Source organism: Poecilia formosa, unplaced genomic scaffold (genome assembly GCF_000485575.1).
Source record: "Poecilia formosa unplaced genomic scaffold, Poecilia_formosa-5.1.2 Scaffold229, whole genome shotgun sequence".
Lineage (NCBI taxonomy): Eukaryota > Metazoa > Chordata > Actinopteri > Cyprinodontiformes > Poeciliidae > Poecilia > Poecilia formosa.
The window spans coordinates 208-24,021 of NW_006800168.1; the positions used below are offsets into that span (position 1 = coordinate 208).

Sequence of the window (23,814 nt, forward strand, 5' to 3'; positions counted from 1 at the left end):
ACTTTTTTAAATGAGAAAATATGCAACAACATGTGAAAAGCTCAGCCCTTTCTGCTTGATTTATCAGTTCAATATTGATTTTCTATTAATTGATTAATGATTGAGCAAAAGATGCTTAATATCAGATTTTATTGAACCGACTGAAGCTAACATTTCTGGGCAAAACATTAACTAATGTATTTTTTTTATCTTAAATGCAAAGTGTATATAGTTTTTGAATATGTTCTTTCAGCAAATGGACTTTTTCTGAGTCCAATCTACTCCAAAGGTTAATTGTTTACTAATTTAGTTGATGTTTATTTCAATAATCGATTTATCCTCGTTAATCGTTTCAGTAAACGTGCAGGAAGTGGACGCGGCGCCTCACCTTGGCCTGCTCTCGCAGCTGCATTGCGGCGCAGTGCACCTGTTCGTCACCGGCCAGCTTGGCAGGCCAGGGGGGGAAGCCCTTCAGCTGGCCCCAGACCAGCTCCCCCATGTTGAAGGTTCTGGAGCGGTAGTGGAGCAGCTCGGACGAGGGCGAGTCGGGCTGCCGCAGGTCCTCCTCGCTGCTCAGGCTCTTGGTGTCCGAGGGGCTGGGCGCCATGCCGTTGAAGTGGCCGTTGTAGTGGCTGTAGTCTTTGGGCGTGGCCAGGGGCCCCTCCAGGCTGGTGGAGGAGCCCGGCGACTGGTCGTCCCCCGTCAGCTCCTGCCGCGGGGGGCCCAGGACTTCCCCGTAAGCCCTGGCGTTGAAGTGAGGCGTGGCGCCGTTGATGTGGGCGCACCGCTCCACCGTCTGTTCCAGACGCTCCTTGTAGTTGGCGGGCGTCCGGTTGCAGTTGTTGAACCGGTCGAAGAAGGTTTTGTCGTGGGGAACGGCCAGGCCGTGGTCGCTGGAGCCCTCGGCAGGGCAGGGCGGCGCCGGGGCCAGGCTGGCAGGCCTCTCCATCAGAGGACTACTTCTCACTTGGGTGGAGCACTCCAGGAACTCCTCCCCTCCCCAGGTGTTGTTGCTCTGCGCCTCAAAGCCTCCGCCGTGTGGCGCCTCTCCGTCCCACTGCCCCCTCGGCGTTCCCCGGCCAGGGGAGCGGAAGTAGTCGTTGGGTTCTGGACCGTCCGGCGTGCTCTTCCCAGCATCCAAGTTCTTCTGTCCGCGCCCTGGCCTGGCCTGCCGCGGCCGGTCTCCGTCCTGGTGCCCGTGCAGGACGGCGCTGACCGCCTGGGGGAGGTTGACGGGTTCCCCCATGTTGGCAGTGAAGGCACTCATGGCACTGAGGGCGGGCACCGGGCTGGCCTGCGTGGTCCCACTCACCGTGGTGGTGATGGTGACGTGCATGCCCTTACTGGCGGCGTCCACCACCGCTCTGTAGATGGCGTCCACCACCTCCGGCCCGCCACCGGCGCCCCGCTCAGAGCCTGCCGGGAGCCCCTCGCTTTGCTGCTCCTCCGCAAACTGAGGGTGGGGCAACATTCCCTGCTGAGGAGACACAAAAACAACATGATCAGAGATGCACCGATACAATATCAATATCTGTATTGGATATGGCCCAGATGAGAATTTGCCTGATCCATAAAGTCAGATCTATTGAGTCTAATTCTATGATTTGTGCCTTTCTAGTTTCACTTTCTGAACCATTTGAAAGAAGGTTTGTTGCAGTTTATTTTTTACTTATTGTTTTTGTTTGTTTCTTTATTATTTATGTTCCATTGGCTGTTCTGCTCCTAACTGCATAAATTAAAGTTGTTTTTACATGTTTGGCCAAGCTTGTGAAGCTATTGGTGTATTTAAGTTTGCTGTACTGGTGCAGAATTATCACATTAATTTGTAATTCAGTACATTTCTGTCTGTGTTTTTTTTAAAAAGAAAAGTTTTTAGTCAAATCAGATTTCTGTATCGCCTCAGTATCAGTCGATATTAAACCTCAGATATCTTTATCGAAAGTGAAAAATTATCGACTGAGTTAATCTAACATTGATTGACTTGATTGATTTCCTTTAAAACTCGAGTTTTCTCTTGTATCAAGTGGGCTAAATTTTTCACAATATTTTGAATTTAAAAACTAATTCAAATACTAATCTTCCAGGATTAGAGAAATATTCACCCAAATGAACTTGAAACTTAAAAAGCTTATCAAGTGTTTATATTTCTAAACAGAACCACATTTGGACTCTGTTTTGACTGTTTTCTGGGATCCCTCCGCCATCTTTAATTCTCTAGAGGTTCTGCTTAAGAATGACCAGCAGTGCCCTCTGATGGATGGAGGCCAAACTACAATACTAAAACAAGTTTGAAGTGGACGTTATTATTAAATCATATGGAAGAAGTTTTAATCTAACAAACCAGTAGCTGTAAAAACAATAACAGAACCAAAGTCTACCTGGTAGTTCGGATAAAGGCAGGCCATGGAGCCGCCGTTGCTGCTGCCATCTTTGTAGTGTTGGTTGTCAGAGAAGTGCTGCTGCCCCTGGTAGGCCGGGTGAGAGGAAACCGCCTGTGGCATTCGCTGGTGGACCTGCTGTTGGTACATCTGAGCTCCACCAGCGTTCACATGAGGCTGCATGGTGCCCATGCCAATGCCTGAAAAACCAGAGGGGATACGATTCATCAACAGACCCCAATGCTGAAACTTCAACTCTTCCAAACAAGCCAAATTTGATCAGTCAGTTATTAAAAACAAGTCGTGGGTTTTCAATCGACTTGATCAAAAATGTTCACCATTAGAACAGTTCAAAATGGTGAACATTTTTGATCAAGTCGATTGAAGAGTCTTTAATTTTAATTAAAAGTCACATAATTGGCAAAATAAGCAACATTTTCAATTCAAAACCCTTTTTGATGCTAAATTATTGGATAAATAGACAAATGAGCTGAACAACACGTATTTATTGTTTTTAATCTGTTATTTAGGCTAATCAACCGTCAGGATTGGTGCAAAGTGCTATTAAACATATCCAGCGTTCCCGAGTTTCAGGAATCCCTGACAATTTATAGTTTTGTTTTTCTTTAAATATGGATTGTGGACACTGATACCTCTGCTGCTGCATCGTGTTTAGCATTGAGATGCTACTTTAGGCTTAAGTAGCTTTGCTGATAGGCTAACTCCTTTTACCACAGCTCGAACACAACACAAGTCTTTATCGAATTCATTGAAATTAATGCGTTAAGTCCCGGCCCTACATTTAATCTAGCCGAGCCTGAAGTAGCACTCTTGGATTTTTGCTTGATTCGACGTTGGGGTAAACGAGCTGGGACGTAAACTGTTGGAAAGCTTTACAGTAGCTTTAATGTTTTAGTGAATAATCTCGCTGTGAAGTAACAGAAATGTTGCTTCTCTAAGCTCATTGTTGTTGTGTTTCAGTTCTTGCTAGTCGCTCCAGTTTTTCGCGATTAAGCGTTTTCATCCAAAAACAGATCCCCGCATTTTATAAGTTGTGCTAACTCCCACCTGCAGGTGGCAGTGTTTGTTATTTCTACAAAACTGCTGTTACTCAATATCGCAAGCAACAAAAACCAAATTATTTAAGTTCTGTTTGTGTGTTTAATCTGTCTGCTTGTTATTTTTTCTCCTCTTTTATACGTAGATTTTGGAAGAGGTCTAATGAGGGAAAAAGTAGCACCACAAAATCTATTATTTATCGGAAAACAATAAATAAATCACAAAAATGCTGTCTGAGCTTTAATTTAAAGGTTTAATAATCCAAGTCCTACAACATGAAACCTAGCTGAGTGTGTTTTAAATATATTCTGTTTGGCTAAATGATAAAGCTAATTAAATTGGTTTCCCTTCCACTGCACTTTAGTTTTAGTCACTTTATCGCTCTACTCTAATCTGGTGCTTCCACCAGGAAGAAAATCAATGCTTCTGAGTCGAGACTCACAAAAGGGAAAAGTTGCACATCAACAATCTGTTGCAGCCCAAACCAACAGATGGACAAGCTGCCAGATGAACAGTACAGCCAGACTTGTTAGCGAAAGCATCCAAGGACGGCGCATGGACAAAGTACACGGAGGCCACAGATGTATCAATGAATAAAGGGAGAAGTGCGCAGACAAAGCCGAGGCAGATACAGAATCTCGAAGGCCCGACGTGTTTCTGTGGGTGTGAACATGGACGAGCGGCGACTGGAGCAGCTGGTGCGATGCTGCGCCGCTGAAGGGCAGCTGTGTGTGCTCTCTTTTCTTCCTCGCCGCCCCCCCTTCCTCTTCTCTCCAACTCGGCTGACCCCCTCCCCCGTCCTCCCCACATCATCCGCTACTGCTATGATATAGTGACGGCTGTTGCTGGGGGACGCTGCCATGGAAACCGAGTGATGATTGGTGGTGCTGTCCGCAGCCAGGAAGCTCGTTGGGGGTGGTGGTGGGTTAAGGGGGTCGGGTGGAGCGGTTTTAGACTGCAGGGGGATGGGGGCGGCGGTCAACTGGATACAGGGGGTCCGGGGGAGTTTACAATGAACTTTTGAGTATTTGTTAATGGCGGCAGAGTGAGTGGCAGTGGGTGGGGGGGGGGAGTTCAATCGCAGCAGCTGTATGGAAACAGATGGTTCAAGGCTACATCTCAGACGCCACCGTCTAGCTCAGTTTCTACGACACTTAAAGGCTTTTAAATGCCGAAGAATGGGAAACTCTGCCAAACATGACATCTGCCACAAAGTGGAAATATTAATCCAGGGTTTAAGCCTAGAATAAACACAAAACCTGCAGTCCATGCTCAGACTAGCTAATGGGGCCCATTGTAAAGCTGTGTCAGCGCCTAATGTTGGTCTGAAAAAGTAACATTTTCTGCTAGGAATGGAGCGCGACATTGATATCTGATATTAATGTTGTTGTTACGACCGATATTTCTGATTTTAAAATTTTTTGAAATTAACTAACCCTAACTTCTAACCCTACTTATCTGAGCATTTCTGTAAATGAAAGAAGTCGGACAAGTGCTGGAAATCTTCAACGTACAGAGTGAACAGGAATGGTGAGAGTACAGTCCCCTGTGGTGCTCCTGTGCTAATTAAGTCACAATTAATCAACAAAATATGCAGCGTTTTGAATTCATAAGCACTTTTTTCTGCTAAACTCTTAAATAGACACAAACTCTACAACAAAGATATGTATTGTTTTTAATCTGTTATTTTTTTTAGATTATTTTACCATGAGATTGGTGCAAATTGCTATTATACCCACTCAGCTTTCCAATGTTGATCTTTCACAGAACTTAGAAAAAACCCTGTAGAAATGTGGAGTGTGCAAGCTAAAACTTGAAAACGGTTGGTCATATCTTGGCATGTCAAGATAAATTTTGTAGGGCAATAAATAGTTCCAGAAATTATTGCAATAAATGCTAATGTCATTTGGTGACCATTTATGAACGAATGTAGTAGTAATAATAATGCAAGTATACCCACTCAAATGAAAAACATAAAATTTACAGAATAAAAACAAACAAAACATCCAAAACAACATTAATTAAAATAGATTATGAAGTCTATGTAATCAACTTAGACAGGGAAAACAGGCAAAAGGGGCAGGTAAACTGAAATTGGGGCAGAGGTTTCAGGGTCTTTAAAAACTGCTGACTTTGCTTCTGTGATGACCAATTAACTTCAACCTCACACATCTGTTTCAGCAGCTACACTGAGAGGACGCCGAAAATTAAAAAAATCCCCAGTGATGAAAAACATCACGCTCCACCAACAAGCCTGAATTTCAATGAATTCACGTGTCAGAAAAACAGAATAGCTGGTGATAAGAGCGGGTGGCCTGGAGCAGACCTCGGTCATATTTCTATGATAAAACACAAAAACGCAAATCGAATACATAAAATGATTCCGGTTCGACTGCAGGGAGGGAAACAGAAACAAGATCTGAAAAATACAGTCACACTGCAAATCATCCATGTGCATACAAATAAACAGAAGCACACACTCTGTAATGCACAAGCAGACCTACACAATCAGACACACCGGCCTAAACTGTCACCAAAGGCTTCACTCTGGCCTCTATTCAGGGTCTATCGTTACTATAGTGACCAGCTTTCTGGGAGAAGCTCTTTACAGCTCCCTATCTGGGTTGTTTCCTTTAAAGCGTGATGCAGATCCCATTTCTATCTTTGCACGCCATTCACTGACGTTAGAATACAAATAAAACAGAGAGAAACACTGGCTGACTGACAATTAGTGGGCAGCTAAAGATGAGGGGCCCACTAGTTAGCTTTGACACGCTGAAGGAGTCGGATCATCTTGACTCTGGGCCTATCACCCAAATCCTTTGGTCTTACTTCACTCATAACCATAGAAACCAAGGCTTCATCAAGCCAGAGACTTATCAGAAGAAAAGAGGAGAGGGACTGGCAGCAAAGAGGGTGTTCGACATTTACAAGACATTCAAGGAATTTTCGGGGTTAAAAATTGACTGCATCACATGTCCTGTTCAATTTACACATAAGTTAGTTAGTGCACAAGATAAGTCATTAAAAATCAAGGTGGCGGTGGATGTAAACGGCTACAGAAGAAATTCATATTCATAAAGCAGGAAGTGGACTATGGCGCAGGGCATTCTGGGTAAAAATAACCAAAACAAACGTGCGTGTCTAGCACTAGTGGGAGAAATGGCTCATGATCTTTTACTGAAGACAAATAACTGATAAAATCTAACACCACTTTACATTTTGTGAAAAAGGAAGTTGTGCTCAGTGTTTCAGTTCTTGGTGCAGCGCCCCCACAGGCGAGGAGGTGAACAGGTTTTCCAATAAGTTGGTTTGTTTCAGAGGATCACACCAGCTGAGAATATATAACAAATACGGCAGGTTGGTCCCCAATTGAACCGAGTCTACCGGACTACGAGGTATGAAAACACCCGTAGAGTCTTGCTGAAAAGTTAATTTGTCAGCAATTCGACCCAATAAATATCATCCACTGTTTCAACATCACATCCAACCTGATTGTAATTTAGACAGCTGCGTCACAGTCGTGCAAAGTCTCACCTGCATCAGAGACCGTCTGGTTGCAGCCTCCATCGCCCCCTGCGTGCAGCACGATGTTCGTCCTCCTCATACTGTGGAGCTGTGAGGGGTGCGGACCCGGATGGGACAGCGGTGGTGGGTTAGTGTTGGGGCGTACCAGCGGCATGCCGTCCGGTCCGATAGGTCCACCGCCTGGCCCCATGGGACCGCAGGTGTTCATGGACTGAGTCTGCATCTGGGCCATCATGTCAGGGTACTGGCCTGGACGGGGGACCAGGTGGCCCCCTGAGGGGTCCAGGTTCTGGCAGTGCTGGATGGGATCTCCTGGAGGTCGCAACCTCTGCTGGACCAGGAGGTTCTGCTGCATGCCCGCACTGTCGTTGTAGTGAAGCGGCGCCGCTCCGTGTGAGCCGGAGCTGAGCCCAGGGCGGTGGCTGTTCCCCGCCATGTTGTGGGAACTGTGGCAGCTCATGGACTGCAGCAGCTGAGCCATGGAGGCGTTGGGGTGCAGGTTCCCCATCCGGCCCACTTTACGCAGCTGCTCTGTAGCGCTGGGCCCCTGCATGTGGGGTCCCCCCATGCCCTGCTTGTTGAGCATGTTGAAGACCATGTTGTTGCCACCGTCGTGGTTCCCAGTGCTGCCGGACGACTGCTTACGTTTCCGTGCAGGATCCCTCTGCTGGGCCATGAGTTTGTCTCGCAGCGCCGCCCGGCCACTCTGACCTTCTGGAGTGTTTAGCAGCATGGTGGAGTTTGGCGGGAGCATGGGATTTAAAGTGCTGTGTCCCTCCATGTTTCGAGGGCCGACACCCCCACCGTTACCTCCGCTGGCCGCCCCCATTGCCGGCATGCCGACCGCACCGCCAGCAGCCATGCCGGGAGTGCTGTTGCCAGCAGGGCCGAGTTTGTTTTGATTTGCTAGCTGTGCTTTGGCTGCGGCTGAGAGGAGGCTGCTGGCTGGGAAGGAAGCGGCGTTCTGTTGGTTCAGGATCTGGTTGAGGGGCATCCCAAGGAGACCAGGGTGGCCCTTCTGGGAAGCGCTGGAAGTTGCCAGAGAGGACGAAGAGGATGAAGAGGTGGGGGAGTACATGGAGTTGCTGTGCTGATGGGTGCCGACTGGGTTTCCCATTCCAGGCAGCAGCTGGGAGTCTTTATACTGGTGGAGTGGGTCAGTTTTGTTGGTGGATGGGCTTGAGGGCATGGCTGGCCGGGGAGACCCCATTGCAGACCTGGGAGAACGAGGAGGAACCTTCATGGTGGCACACGGGGCCTGGTGACCCGAGGGCATTGCAAAGCTCCCGTGTTCGGAGGAAGTGGAGGAGGAACGCGAGCGATGAGGCGAGGCCTCGATTCTCCCTAGAACCGGTCCAACCATGTGAACAGGGGAAGTGACAGGGGAGGGGGACATGGAGGAGGAAGGACCGCTCTGTTGAGTCCTTTGCACATTGCCACCATGGCCCACAGGTCCAGGCTTCACTGTGGGTAAAGGTAAGTTGCTTGGCAGGGGAACGATGGCAGGAGGGGGGATGTTTACATTCATCATTTGTACCTGAGAGTGGATGTTGGGCTGGAAGTTGGGCGGGTTGGGGGCATGGGTTGGGGGTTGGCTAACTGGCTTGCTAGGGATGGGATCCAGAATGCCTAAGGGGTCTTTTTCAGAGGTCAACTGCCTTTTCTGAAGAGCGCAGGGTGGTGGTATGGATGGCGGGGGAGGTACAGGATGCAGAGGGGGCTGAGATTTATGATGAAATGCTGCACGAGGCAGATCCATGCCGGGTGGGAAGTTCCCCCGGGGCATGTTCATGTTCATGACAGGGCTTTTGGCAGTGGCCGTAGGGGAGAGGGGCGTGCTAGTCCTTCCTGTCATGGCGCAGGATGGCTGGCCTGCAGGAGAGCCATGAAGCATTACTCTGGGTGGGGAAAGAGGAGTCCTAGGGTTCCCATGGATGGATGCTGAACCGGGACTACCAGCTCCTGGAAAGCCACAAGGATTGGTCCTCTGAAACCCCTCAGGGCTGCCCAGAGTGTCTGTGTTGGGAGACTGAGAGCCATCTCCATACAGTTTAGCACTGGAGGAAGATGGGCTCAACATGCCTCCATACCCCACCCGATATGGAGATTTAGTTCCAGGGTCCCCGCTCTGTAGCCTCTGTGCCCGGGGGTATCCAGAGTAAAACTCAGGCTGCGGGGCTCCACCCGCCTCCTGAGGTGGAAACAACCTCTGCTGCTGCTGCTGTCCGGCCGCCATTATCATTTTGAACGGGTTCTTGCACTCAGGACCAACAGCATTGGGCAACCCATCATGGGCTTTAGTCCTTATTGCTCGTTGAGTTGTAGAATGCACAGCAACTGCAGATGATGTACCTAAAATGGGAAACAAATCATTGCCAAGTTATTCAAAACCAAATCATCAGGAAAAAATGTCTACTTCTTTCACATGCCAGTAAAACTACCAGACAGGCATTGCAATTACTCTGTAAATGGTTTTCTAGTTATGTACAAGCACAATGAACAGCAGAAGCTGGGCAGTTTGATATAGTCCCATATTTTAGAACATTATTTAATTAAAAAAATCAGCAAATAGGTGAATCAATACTGACCACATATAGAGTTTAGTTCATATTAGCCAATATGCCAGCAACATCAATATTTAGCACATTTAAAATGCTAATATTAACATGATAGCTAATAATAGCAAACATGAAATTGTGGAGATGCTAATTCAAACATTAGCATCCATGCTAATATGCTAAGAGTAGCATTTTAGAAAACATTGACCTTTTTGAAAGTGGGTCAAGACTTGTTTCAACTCTGAATGAAGTTTTGAAGTGAAATATTTATCCTTCACAGATCCCAAGGTGTCTTTAGGATGCGGAAGTTTGTTTCGTAATTTAAAATATTTCCTACCAAATACAAAATTTATAAATAGCAGAAGTCAAAGTTATTTGAATGGTTCAAATAGCAATGGGCTGCAGTAGTTCCAGGCCAATAAACAAGCTGAAAAGCTTCAGCAGCTGGGCGATGTCAACTAGAAGCATGCCATAAAGCAATTACAATTCAAGCCAGATTGCTACCCTTGCTTGTATAATACACCAAGGTTGTAAGAACTGTATTTCCATGTCCATGTACCTCCTCCTGGGCTAGTCAGTGCCAGAGGCGGGTGTGTCTCCATGCTCTTGTGCAGCGTGGCCACAGCCAGGAGCTTCCTCTTGTGAATGCAGAGTTTGGTCACGTCTTCGTCTGCTTTCACATCCTCCGCCGTCCTCTGTTTGACAGCCGCCCCTGGGTCGAAGTTGAACACCTGACAACAAACAGACGTGTGGTCTTATTATGAATCTTGAAAGCCTTGATTTTATTCAGAACATCTGTCTAATATCGGAGCAAAACCCATAAATAAATCACTGATAGCCAACCTTCTTCAAGTACACTGGACTAATATCCTGCATCATGCGATATAAAAATCAATCTGAAGGCCCTTTACAGGAACAGATGGTCATTTGCTGGACAACCAGTGGTTCTGTGTTCAGCTCATAAAGAGGGGAAAAGAGTGTTGCAGCTGTGCAAAGTTCTCCAACAGCTGGAGTGGACCAACATGGCAGAGCTGGCATCAATGCCAGCTACTGAAAAAAACAAGAGGGCGACTAATGAGGCAAGAATTAAAGAAGAACCAACACTGTCCTCCAACTGAGGGAGAATGACAGACTGGAGGGTGTAGGAATTACTCCGCTGTAGGGAAACAGAGAGGCCTTGAAGTCATAATCTGTTTAAAAACTAGACTGAAGACAAACTCACAAATGGGAAAGTGGATCGTTTGTCTGCTACAAACAAACCGACTGACCAGCAATACATCCATCCATCTAGATGTCCACTCCTTTGTCGATCACACAGGGAGGAAACGGTTATAACATTTTCAATGGATGGATTTAGGTAGGATATTTCTTACCTTGAGCTCTTTAAAAAAAAAAAAAAAAAGTTTTGTAATTTTATTTTCTAATGTTCATGGCCTAAACAAAAAATAAAAATTTGGATAAACATATATAATTTTTTCATCTTTCGTAAACATAGAAAATACTTGAACAAAAACTTCAGAGTTTGTACGACTGCACAGAAACTCAATCGGGTCAAAGTGAGGTGACTGATTTGAATTTATATAATGAATCCCAACTATGTTTGCAACATAAAATGGGAGTTCAAAAGCAAAAGAAAAAGAAACCATTAAGAGTGTCCAATCTTCCCAGATTCAGCAGCTTTTCACAAATTTGTCCTTTCCACAAGTCATAAATATTGAAAATATTCCATCCAAAGATTAATTTAAGACTGAAAAACAACCACTGCAGCAAGTTTAGGTCTGATTTACTGGGTTCATTCACTTTATGGCAGAACAAACAGGACAGAAAGATTCAAAAAGGAGGTAGGACACAAGGTTGTAAAGTAAGGACACAGAGGACAAACAAAGGACAAGGAAAGAAAGAAAAACAGATCTTGGACAGAATGAAGGATAGATGGAACACAATAGGAAAGAAGAAAAAAGAGGGAAGGACAAAGAAAAGTAAGGAAAGGAAAGAACGAAAGACGGGAGTAAGAACACAAAGGAGCAGGACGAACAAGAAAGGAAAGGATGGAAAAGATAAGAAACTGTAGGAAATAAGGAAAGAAGGAGTGATGGCATAAGGAAAGAACGGAGGAAAAACGAGACAATGCGAAGCAAAGTTGAACACAGAGGAGGAAAGACAAAGAGAAGGGAAAGAAGAAATAAAGGCACAAAAATATAGAAGGAAGAAAGGAAGGAAGGAGATGAGAAAATGAAGTTTGCAGAACAAGGAAGGAAGGACGGGAAAATGGGTAACAGACAGAAAAGGACAGGAAAAAAGAGTGGTAGGATTGGAGGAAAAAAGGAAAGGAGAAAAGAAAGAGAGAGAGGAAGCAAGGAGAGAAGGAAGAAAGAAGGAATGACAAAGACTCAATCTGGAAAAAATGAACTAAAATTCCATGTTTCTCTCTGAGGGACGTCACATGAACCGGAGCAGCAGCATTACCTTGTGGAGGATGAGCGGGCACTCCAGGCCACATTTACAGGTTCCATCTGTGAGCAGGTAGGTCTTCACCTGCTCCAGGCTGGACAGCAGCGAGCCGCTGGGACTGGAAGACAGCAACCAGAGGGGGAGGGGTTAAACTCAACGCTCATGGTAATGGTAGAATAATAATTCACTTTTAAAAAGGGATAAACTGAACAGCTTCGTCAGAACATTAGAAGACTTGACTGGTCAGAAAGATGAGCTTCATTCTCTGATCCAGGTTATGATTGTAAACGAGGTTTCTGCAGGTTTCACCAACGCAAATTTAAGACTTTTTTAAACCATTATGGATGTAATTTAAGACATTATCTTGACAGCAATGTACAAAAGAAAATTGCATATTTTATACTGTAGTAGTGCCAACCTTTTTTGCACAAAATGCAGGTAACATTGTATGGATTTGCAAAAGAAGAGAGCCAGTAGCGAAGAAGGAACGTCGTCCAGCCAACTGGAAAGCTAGCTAGTTAGCAAGGGTTTATTAGCAGTTAGTTAGCATTAGCCTCAACTGCTTCAAGTCAAACGTAAACTTTCGCCTGACAGAAAAAACCAAGAGAAAATTTAACTACATAGAATATAAGAGATTAAATAGTCCTGCTACTATTTAAGGCATGTGATTAACGTATTTAAAGCTAACTCTCACGTTTTCTAATGAATCATAATGAAAAAACTTTGCACACTTGATGGTCAGGGCTGATGGAGACGATTATCTGAGCCACTGACAGGAACAGAAATGTAACATCATTGGTGCATTGATCTGAGACGGCTTTGAAATATAGGATAAAAGGAGTTTTCTTCATGAATGGTTGGTTTCTCCTAGACATTTAGCATTTATGCAAACATGTAGGTTGCAGTTTTTCTGTATCAATAAGTCGTTCAGCGTCCGATAAGGACAATATGTTGGGGAGATTTCAGACACACTGCAGCGTCAGAGGGGACTTGCGTGACTCAACGCAGGGAGCAGCAGCATCTAAACGTCGCCGTGTTTGTGTCGGTTTCCTGCAGAGCCGATCAATCATAGCAGCTCTGACCGTGTGTGGACAGTAAACACACCTGCTGGGGGCTTTCTGATTCACACCACCAACCCTCAAGCCTCCTGTTTACATTCTTTCTATTAAAGCCGTCTCCTTTAAGCAACAGCGCTCATCAAGACTGTAAGATACTTCACTCAGGACGTACTAGTTTCTGATGCTCAAGAATTTGAAAGATGCAAATGATAGAAATTATAGTTTTATTTCAAATGCAGGATCTTTTGCAGATCAAGAGACAATAATAACTTAGAAATGAGTTAGGACTAATCCTTATATTAACACTTCTCAAAAATCAAAAGTCGTCTGGATTCTGTAATTGACACAATCTCACGATCTTCAGCATAAATACCAAAGTTCATTGAGACTCTACGGTCAATATCTCTGCAGCAATAAGACTTTAATTATGGATCCTGGTAAAAACACAAACTAACCTTCATAAATAGATGATAAACCAATGTTTGGAATGATGACTGGATGATGAATGGCTGACTGCATGGATGGATGAATGGATGGATGGATGACAAATGGATGACATCATTGGTTGGATGAGCGAAAGACCAATGGTTGGATGGTTGGTTGGATGAGTTAAAGACCATTAGTTGGATGTACATACTGTAAACCAATGCTTGAATCCATTCATCCAACCATTGATACACCAATGGGTGGGTGGATGGATGGATGGTTGAATGCCAGACCAATAGATGGATGAAGGGTTGGAAGAAAGATAGACGAATGGTTGGGTAGATGATAGACGAATGGTTGGCTGGTTGGATCCTGTGTTTTTAAAGAACTGCATTTGGTTTAGCTCTGGGACTTCTTTGGTGGAGTTCAACTTTGAACCCTGAAGCTGATCTGAGTGACCAGACTGGTCTTCCATCAGGAAACAGGACACCAACAGCATGTAAGTCACGCCACCTTTCTGGACATGTTCTTACCTCACATACACGACGCCTCCGCCGTGCTCCGCCTTGCGCTGCCAGCCAATGGGGACCTGGACAGGGACGGCCTGCCTCTCATCTCCCGCCTCACAGTCCTTTCCGCCATTCATTGCTCCACTGGTTTTACGCTCGACGCCTCAGAGGTGTACGTATCAGACATGAACCAGCGTCATGTTCCGTCTTCCGAAGCCGTGGTGGAGGGGTCGGTGTTGGGAGGGTGGAAGAGAAGGGTTGCTGCCTGGATGTGGGGGTCGGGGGGCGGCTCTCTGGCGGAGCTAACGGGGTGGTGGGAGGGTAGGGTGAGGCGGGCTCACAGCTGACCCTACCCTCTGAGCTGCATTCTGGCTACAGCGCTGAACGGCGTGACCACATCCATTACTGTATCCTGTCATTCGGAGCCATCCGATTGGCTAGAAGGGAGGGGGCGGGGATCGGGACTGTCGAGTTCTTCCAAAGAAAAGTCCTCTATTTTTCACTTCTCAACACTTGTCCATTTCCCAGGAAAAACACCATCAGAGATCTTTTCAGGATTTTGGTTCCCAATCACAGTTGGGTAGTGGTTTCCCCATGACTCCTGAGAGGAGGAGAAGACGGACAGTTAGAGTCAAAACCTAAAAACAATCCAGTTCCTCATCAATCTGAGGTCACTGTGAAAACAAAACAGTAAAACCAAATTAGCTTTGAACAGTTCACAACGTTCTACAAACAGCAGATAGATATTTTGATGCTAAATCACACTGTTACCATTTAAAAAGTGGGGTTAATCAGATTAATCGTGACTAATTGTTCACTGAAGTAAGTGCCAACTATTTTAGCTTTAGCTATTGATCAGTTAATTAAAAAAAAAATGGTAAGTGGCCTTTATTAAGTCTGAATACTCCAGTTAAAAATATTAAATATTAATATTAAAAATATTATTAAATTAGTTGACAATTTCAATAAACATATAATCTGATTAATTGTTTCAATGATAAACTGAAATTGCCAATTTATCATACTCAATGTCACAATAACCGATTACTAAAATAATGGTTAGATACAACATGGGCATAAGAAACGTAATCAACTTGCGCCAATTCAGTATTATTTTTCTTTGGGGTTCATAACTGGGTAATTAGACAAAGAACGGTGGATTTGCTGAGATATATGAAATCGCTTTCACATGCAAGTATCACCAATCTCCTACAATTAAGGAAATCGTTGCTGATAAATCGGCTGATATAATCATATATTGCCCATACGCCATCTTGGACATTTTCTAAAGGAAAACACAGAGCGTGAACCGATAAGCGGAATGGTTAAGCAAGTAATTGAACTATTGAGAACCGATTCTGTACAAGAACCGGTTCTCAATTCCCCTTCCTAGTCACCGATCAGAGCGACTGATTGGTGCATCTAAGACCTTCAATTAATCACACGTTTTCGCCGCTCGCCAAGCGGAGCTGCAAGCAGAGTCTCCTCTCAGCTGGTGGTGCTGCTGACTCATAACAGGCCTTTAGCTGCTGAAACAAACCCAGAGATGTTCCCACAGAGGCGGGGAGGTGAGCACAGGGAAAGGGGCAGCTGTTTATCAGGCAGAGCGCTGCAGCAATCATCTCAGGAGACGGCTGTGGAATCGTATAAGTGAAACGGCCACATCATTAAAATCTAATTTCCCAGAGCTCCATGTTTGGCAAAGACGGACGTAACAAAAAGCACATCATTTCTATTGAGAAGAAATTACCTCTCCAACAAGAGCCTAGTGCAGCGCGAGGATGTCTGACAAATGTTTTGGTTATCGGCTTTTTTTTATTGGGTTGCATCAGAAAAGAAAAGGAAGAGAACGGATGTAAACCGAAGACATTTTGATTAGAAATTACACAAAGCGTCTCGGCAGGTGTTATCTTTACCTCAGGCAAAGCAGCTCTCTGCTAACTCTGCTTCCATGCAAACGGGAGAAACTCCAGTTATGTCTAAACCTGCAACATGTCAGATTAAAACACTGTGAGGCTTTTAGCAGGACCTGAACATTCACACAACTTCCCAGAGCAGATTTTAAAACACAAAGATGGAAGTTCACTGAGAGTTTACAGCAGAAAGCGAGGAGGATTTAACCTGAAGGAAGGAAAGGAGGAGGAGGTAGGGCACAAGGAAGGAAGGGAGGAGGGAAAAATGAAAGAATGGACAGGACGAGACAGAAAAAAGAAGGAAGGTAAGACACAAGTAGGGGAGGAAGGAAGGGAGGTAATAGGGAGGGAAAGAAGAAAGGAAGAATGGAATAGGAAGGAAGGAAAGGAACAAGGATGGAATAACAGAAGGAAGGAAATAAAGAATAAAATAAGAGTGAAAAAGGAAGGAATGAAGGAAAGAAATTAGAAATAAAAGCAAAGATGAATAAGACAATACAGAATAAAAGAAAAGTGAAAAAGAAAACCTGATAAGAGTGAGAAAGAAGAAAGGAAGGATAGAAGGAAATAAAGAATAAAATAATGGTGAAAAGGGAAGGAAGGAAAGAACAAAGAAGAAAGCAACGAGGAAAGAAAATTAGGTATAAAGGAGTGAAAATGAACAAAGGAAGAAAATAAGGAATAAAATAAGGTTGAAAAGAGAAGGAACGAATGAAAAGAGTAATAAAGAAGGAAGGAAGGAAATTAGGAAAGAATAAAAGAAGAGTGAAGACAAAAGGGCAGATTTAAGGAAAATGGGAATAAAATAATAGGAAAAGGAATAAAGTCTGGAACACTGATAATCTGGGAAGTGAAACAGGAAGTGACTCCCTCGCTGTGGCCGGTTTTACCTGCGCTGTCCCCAGCAGAGAGTGACTCAGGACTAAACCAGCCAGACAGCAGCAGAGGTTCACACATAATGGAGCTTTTTTTCCCCAGATTGTGACATCTGAAGCTTTTCTAACAGCTTCCTGTGATGCAGGTGGGGAAGCTGCTCCTGTTTTCACCGAGCGTTAACGCTCTGAAACCGCAGCCCGGCTGAAGCTACCTGATGCACACAACATGGACGCAGAGGCAATGAAGGTAGCACTTGAGACAAGAAGTGTGATTCATCTGCTGCTGGGGGCTCTAAAGGCTGCATCAGTGATTTATAATGGAGAGACGTCAGATTTTAAGCTCTGTGATATTACCCACAGGAGGAAGACAGAGCAAACAACCAAAATGCATCACGGTGAAAAACAGGACAAACAACTGTTTGCATCAAAATGGCCTCGCAGGCAGCAAAACACTGCTAAGAATATCAAAATGAGACGTCAGAGCAAAGCCACCTCTACCAGACCAATGAGCAGCAACGGCTCCCTCATCGATGCTGTTGACTTTCCGTCCTGGCACTGTGTTCCCAATCAACTGATTATCAGCCAATTATAAGGCTTCTGCTAGGCTTGAAAAGGATTCTCATGATCTATGGACAAATGGAGACATTAATGTGTCAAATGTCTTAAATTTTAGATATCAAATCCATGAGTAGCTGGAGTTAGTTCTATTCCAACCAGGAGTTCTTAACCATTTGTAGTTATTTAACGAAGAAGCGTACAAATGCACATCATTCATGACGGTGGAACTGGACTAGTTCAGGGTTTCCCCCAAGATATAAGCCTGGCGGGCCACCAGGCTTTACTTGTGCCGCTACAAGTAAAGTCTTTTTAAAATGTTTGCATTTTTTAAGATTTTATAGTTGATGTTCAGGTATTAATCTTCCAATCTTTTTACAAGACATAATTATCAAGTGATATTTTCCAAATTTCCTGTCAACGTTAGACATTTTTTAACTCAAAAGCACGGCGGACCGCTGGATGAATGACACCCAAGCACCAGGCTTAGCCAGTTTTGTTGTAGTTGAAACATTTCTGCATAAAAATGGCCACAAACTTCTGACCAATCGATTCTAAATCTTTACAAATAAAAACCACGATTCTTACTCAAACTGATTTTTCTTTCTCCTCAAACTCTACTTTCCAGATTTGTCAGTTCCCAACATTCATTTTAAGATGTAAAATACTGAAGAAGAAAGTTCTGCTGTGGCTTTTCTTCGCTCCATCTTTTTGGTTTTAAGAGACAGAGATGGAGCGAAGGAGAAACTTGGTGCTAATTTAAGTAATTCGTGGAGGCTGAGACCAAAGTGAAACCATGCATATATTTCAGAAGCTGAAGAAATCAGTTAAGGTGAGATTTAACATACATACTTAATAAACACATCTTTTAAAATCATTTGATCCCATCAGTTAATAACAAGGAAAACAAACAAGGTGATGTTACTAAATATGAAAGCGATCCAAAAAAGAAATCATAAAAATGTCCTTTTTACTCTATGAGCTGCTCCTCTATTCAGAAGGCAAACTGTCATTTGTCTAAAGCTAGGCTATTGAGGACCAAAAACAACAAGACTGTCTGAAAAATAAACGTTTCAGGTCAGAAATCAGATCAAATAAGAGAGAAGCTCGGCTAAATATGGCAGAGTAACTGGATCTGTGGTCCATTAAGGGCAGCAGTTTATGGAAATGTAGAAATAAAATCAGACAGAGAGACTGATCCGACAGGATTTAGGATGTCTGACCAATCAGGGATGCTTTAAAGCATCGCTGTGTTTATGTCTAATTAATTAATTAGAATAAAGAAGTTTTAAATCACAGGAAGTCTAAACTTTATGGCAAACTGTCCCACCTTTCAGCTGCCAATAGTGCTACAAACAGGTCAGAGTAAAACAAACGGATGGATTAAAATGCACCAGACTGAGGCAAACTGATCAATGTACGGTTATTTTAATTCAATAATAAAAGAAAAAAGAAATAGTGATGTTGGATGTTTTGTTTATTGATATAAATCTTGATTTTGACGATTTATGTGAGACTCTCATAAGTGAACATCTAAAACAGTTTTGTGGACAGTAGATGTGTAGATACAGATGGATGCTTTTTATCTTTTAGAGTGACATTTTAGTAAAAAACACTGTTTTGTCTATAACAGTATTGTTCATTTATTATTCCATTTTCATCTTAATTTCAGAGTAACTTTTATTCACTTAGCATAATTTCTGTTTCCCTTAGCAAGGGACACGCATATCTTTCCTGACGCCTTTAAAAAACATATTTTTGTTTCGAAGGAAAACATTTTAAATGGTTGCCGTTTTAAAATGCATCAAAATGTTTTTCTTCCTATTTAAAGGAATATTACAAGTTAATTAACCAACATTAGAACGGAAGGCACAAAGATCTCCTGTTCAATGATTTTAACATAAATTAAGGGACATATTGGCACAAAATTGCATTTTCTAAGAAGCTGTGGCTTTTTGCTTTTCAACCAATATAGAAGATTTTGTATTATTGAAAAGTTATTTTATTTCTCTTTCATATTAAAGTATGTAAAGTTGCGTAGTGACCTTTATTCAGACAAGAAGTCAAATTTGCTACACAAAATGATAGATTTTCACCGTTAAAACAGAACGTAATGTTTACAAATATTTCTTTTCAATATTTAACCTTAAAATTACCAATTGTATTTTAAAATGATGTGTTTTTGCAGAGCAACCGTCTATTTTTAGCACTTTCTATAAAGACAACCACTTTTGTTTAGCATCTTCATTTTTACGTACTTTAAATAAATTACTCCAGAATTTAGAAGAAACTTTAAGATTCTGCAACTACACACATGATATCAGTATCATCTGGAAGGATTTTGAATTTCTCCATCAGATGATACCATTTGTTTTATGCTGAATACACAGTAAATTAATCCAAAGCTTCACAGAGAGAAAATACCTTTATCTTAAGCAGGTCTTCTCCTGTCAGTGAGTCTGCAAACTCCCATTAAGCTGCAACATCCTTTAAATACAGATTTAACTTGCTACATCAAGGTGAAGTTATGGGAATGTCTGATGATTTATGCATATCCAGAATATATTTTTTTTAAAAACATGCTGACTTAACGTCAGGCTAACGGTGCTTTATTTACATCAAAATGTACAGAATTTCAAAAATCATCACAGTTTTTGGTTCAAATACAGAAGAGATTCTTAAATGAGCCAATGCAAAGAAATTGGAAATCAGTAGAAATAAATCAACTCCTTGTTGTTGTCTTAAGAGAATAATCTTATTTATTTTATATTAAGAATTAAATGGGATTTAAGAAACAACTGAACGGAAAATAAAACGTCAATACGCTTGAATTCAAAAGAAGCTAATATCTACAGTCTTCCTTATCTCCGCTGCAAGGTTCAGCCAATCAGGGCCAAGGAAAATAAATGGTGCTCCTGGATTGGTTGCTTTCCAATGACCAGCCAATCACATGTCAAGCAGCATTGCACCTATATTTCCTAATCTGCGTTTTCTATTGAATATTTTAGAAACGCATTACGTAAAGATCCACAAATGGACTGATATTACACAAATAATTTGGAGTAACGCTCATAAATATACGAATCCGCTGTTACCAACACATTAACAGATAACTAACCACTCTATTTCTCTTCTATTGTTCTTTATTTTAATCCTCCGAACCCTGAAATATCAAACAAATAGAAATCATTTCAAATTCTACTTCTTTTATAGTTTAAAATGCATTCAAAATAATGTATGTTTTAAGGGTTAAAACGGGTGCAATTTCACTAAAATCCATAAATCACAAAATCTGTTTGAACTCATTCTTTAATGAATTTTCTCCTTTTGGTTACAACATTTTACAAGTTTTAATGCTAATTAAACAACATGTGAATTTTGCTTTCACCACATCGTGGAAACCAAAGATTTGGGATCATTTAAAGACTTCTTAAAATTCTCCAACATTAAATTATTTATTTTCACACATATTTTCTTTTCAAAAAAAGACCAACAAATCTTGTAGGAATACCAATTGCCCTTTTCATGTTAATTAGAGGGTAATTATATGATTTTTCCAGGTTCCATATGGAGATCCTCAAGACCTTATATATATAATAACCGAAATGTGTAGATTATATCCAGCATTTATGATCATTTATCCAACCCATGCTGGCTCAGTGACACATTAAATTAAAGGCAACCCTGACAGCTTTAACAGTTGGCTAAATGACAGCAGTTCCCCCTAAAATCTGGACCTGACAGACGGTTGGACATCATCAAAACAAGCCTAAAGGTGAGATAATTAGCCTGTTGACTTGGGCTGAACAGCGGACACCTGCTTTACGGCGCTGCTGTAGCGGCTGTTCGGCCTCGCTGAACCCGGTTCGGTGTCGGAGAGGCGGACTGGGACCAGTCAGAGGGCTCTCTGATGCTCTGGAGCCAACACTGAGCTAGCCGTTAGCCTGCTAGCTTGTTGTAAGGAAAATGCACTAGACGGAGAGCCCAGCTCAAGCTAACAACCGTTGGCTTTTTAATCTGCGAACCGGAACCGGGCTCGGGCACGTCCAGCACCCGCAGCCCGGGTTCCGATTTACAAATTATCGAGGTGGAAATATTTTAGCAAGGCCCCAGTTAGGTTTCGAGCCAAATTGGGGCAAGGAGAGGCCAGGGCCAGGCCGAGTTAGCACGACTAGCTTAGCCTGCTGGCTAACAGCCGTGCTAACCCGTTGCGTTTGCAGATGAAGAGAGAGACGCTTTTCAGGCTCTGTAACGCTCCTGTCTGCGGCAAAGCAGGCCGAAAACCGACCATTCTTACCCGGACACCCCGGCGAGTGCATCCCTCCGCTGAAAGAGTGACAGAAAGTAGCGAGGAGGCGCTTCAGATGAGGAGAAAAATAAGAATAAGAAGCCTACCCATTAGTTCTCTGCTGCTGCTGCTGCTCCTACACTGGAATACTGGAGATGATGGAGAGCCGCGCTGCGCATGCGCCGGCACGGGCTGCCAGCAGATGGGAGAGAGGTGATGCACGTTTTACTCCGGAGCGCTGCATGGCATGCATGAGATGTGCGGGGTGAAAGCTGCAAAGTTAGGGATAAAACAGCTGGAGGAGTGTCTGGGATGAGTCACAGACATGAAACCCGTAAAATTACACAATCCACAGCGTGTCATTCCACTCGGGAAGATCTAAATATAGGCATAGCTCAAAATTAACAGAGAAAACAATAGCAACCTTTGCAAGACAAAAAGCAAAAAAGCACAGATATCATGTATGAATATGAAAAGTTACACTAGTCACCACTTTTAAAATGGAGAAATTAAAATTTTAGAACATGAACATGCAAATTAAAGATCAATTTAGAGCATTTAAACCACAAAGACAAAATTACTGTTTTATTTTTTAAGAGAGATTATTTCAAATAATAACTGAACCTTTCATAATCATTGATATTTGACAACAAAATTCAAAAATACAAAAACATTTCATTGAATAAAACATTTTGTAAACATTACTAAATATAAAAGCAGAGAAGATGCAAAGACGTTACACAACAATACTATTTGGCAAACATTTGCATTTAAGCGGCCATCATAGAACTAAAACATAAAAAATGGTGGGAAAACAACAAAATCTTTTGAAAAAATAGAAAAAACACAAAAGCAAAACTGGTAAATCATTATTTTAAGATAATGATGATGCAAAAAATTATTTAAACATTAATAAATCATGAAGATTTGACAGCTAAATCCAAATGTAATAATTAAAAACAAATACAAAATGTAAAACCCGAGAAAACAAAAGCAAAGGAATCAAAATTTAGAAATACTAACAAAAAATATTTTCCTAAAGACAGGCAAAAACAGAAAGTACAAGTCAGAAAATGTTTGATTTGAGAAAAAGAAAAACATTTGGACAAACAGTTACATTCTATAGGATCTCTAATCTGACAAAATAATAATAATAATAAACAAATCAACACGCATTTATTTAAACAGAACAAAAAGAGAAAATTTCTCCCCAAATATTAAGGTCTGAGAAAAAAATTACAAAATTACCCCAAAAAATCCCCCAGAATGAGTCATTAATGATTCAATTTATTTCACAAAATGCTTTTACTATCCTGAGTTTCAGTGTTGCTCATCATCTGCAGCTAAATTGTAAACAAGAGTCCAGTATAAATGTGCAAATCTAAAAAACTGACACTGCACCCAAAACAGACACTCAAACAGGATCAATAAAACCCATGAAAGCTTGAAAATGAGGCCTTCGGCTGTGAAGAGGCTGCAGTTCTGAAGGTCAAGCCTGAGGAAACCATAAACGAGATCGTCCGCTGTTTTAAAAAAGCTCTTCATGTGTTTATATAAGGGCAGACAGGAAGCTAAGTATGTCAGCAGAAGGTCGTATTTTACCATAATGTGACAGAATAAACAGGCGCTCAGTGAAGCAGGCGATTCCTGAGATATCTGCTAGTTTATTCTGCTTATTTCATCCATCAACTTAAAGCCACAGCATAACCAGAGCTTTATCTTTACTGAGGACGAGAGAAAATCTGAACCAGTTTTATCAAAGTCAGAGGAATGTCAGATTCTTACATTTTAATAAAAACAATAACTTATAAATACAATGTGAATTTTTTATGAGATTGTCAACAATAAGGAAAACATATTTTTCATGTTCTGCATAGATTCAATAGACACATTTAATAGTTAAGAGTGATAAGGTCATTTTAATAACAATGATGTTATAATATTCTTTTTTTACATCCCCAAAATTTCATACTATTAGAAAAATAGAAGAAAAATAACTGTCACCTTTTTTTCACTCTTTAATATTACTTTTATTTTTAATTTAGCTGTAAATTATCTTGGTTAACAATATGCATTTTTTCATGTTTCATCCTTTATTTCTTAGTGCTTTACAGAATACATAAAAATATTAAAATTACAAATTTTATTACAAAGACACAAAAAATTTACTATTAAATAAAAAATACAAACCCTGAAAAAAAAAACAATTTAAGGAAATAAATATAGGGATAAATTCA

At 42.1% G+C, this 23,814-nt stretch overlaps 2 protein-coding genes across 6 annotated transcripts in view; one reads left to right on the top strand and one right to left on the bottom strand.

Annotated features, from left to right (window-relative positions):
- mbd5 (methyl-CpG binding domain protein 5) lies at positions 1–21,764 on the bottom strand. 4 transcript variants are annotated; one of them, XM_016680010.1, is made up of 7 exons: positions 21,685–21,764; positions 13,971–14,547; positions 11,969–12,071; positions 10,062–10,233; positions 6,954–9,296; positions 2,358–2,557; positions 1–1,453 (listed from the first exon to the last, which is right to left on the bottom strand). In XM_016680010.1, the coding sequence occupies exons 2-7, from the start codon at positions 14,081–14,083 to the stop codon at positions 332–334; spliced, it is 4,053 nt and encodes a 1,350-aa protein (XP_016535496.1). In that variant the 5' UTR covers positions 14,084–14,547; positions 21,685–21,764; the 3' UTR covers positions 1–331. The 4 variants fall into 4 exon arrangements, with proteins under 4 accessions (XP_016535496.1, XP_007568724.1, XP_016535494.1 ...); XM_007568662.2 differs by having other exon boundaries at positions 2–1,456; positions 21,685–21,763; XM_016680008.1 differs by having other exon boundaries at positions 2–1,456; positions 21,587–21,691.
- orc4 (origin recognition complex, subunit 4) overlaps positions 21,044–23,814 on the top strand; it is a 7,947-nt gene continuing 5,176 nt past the window's right edge. Inside the window, exon 1 of one of the 2 annotated variants that reach the window (XM_007568663.2) lies at positions 21,044–21,064. The gene's annotated coding sequence lies outside the window, so the exon portion shown is untranslated. Of the gene's footprint in view, positions 21,065–21,704; positions 21,791–23,814 lie in introns of those variants that run through there. The other variant, XM_016680011.1, reaches the window with a different exon arrangement.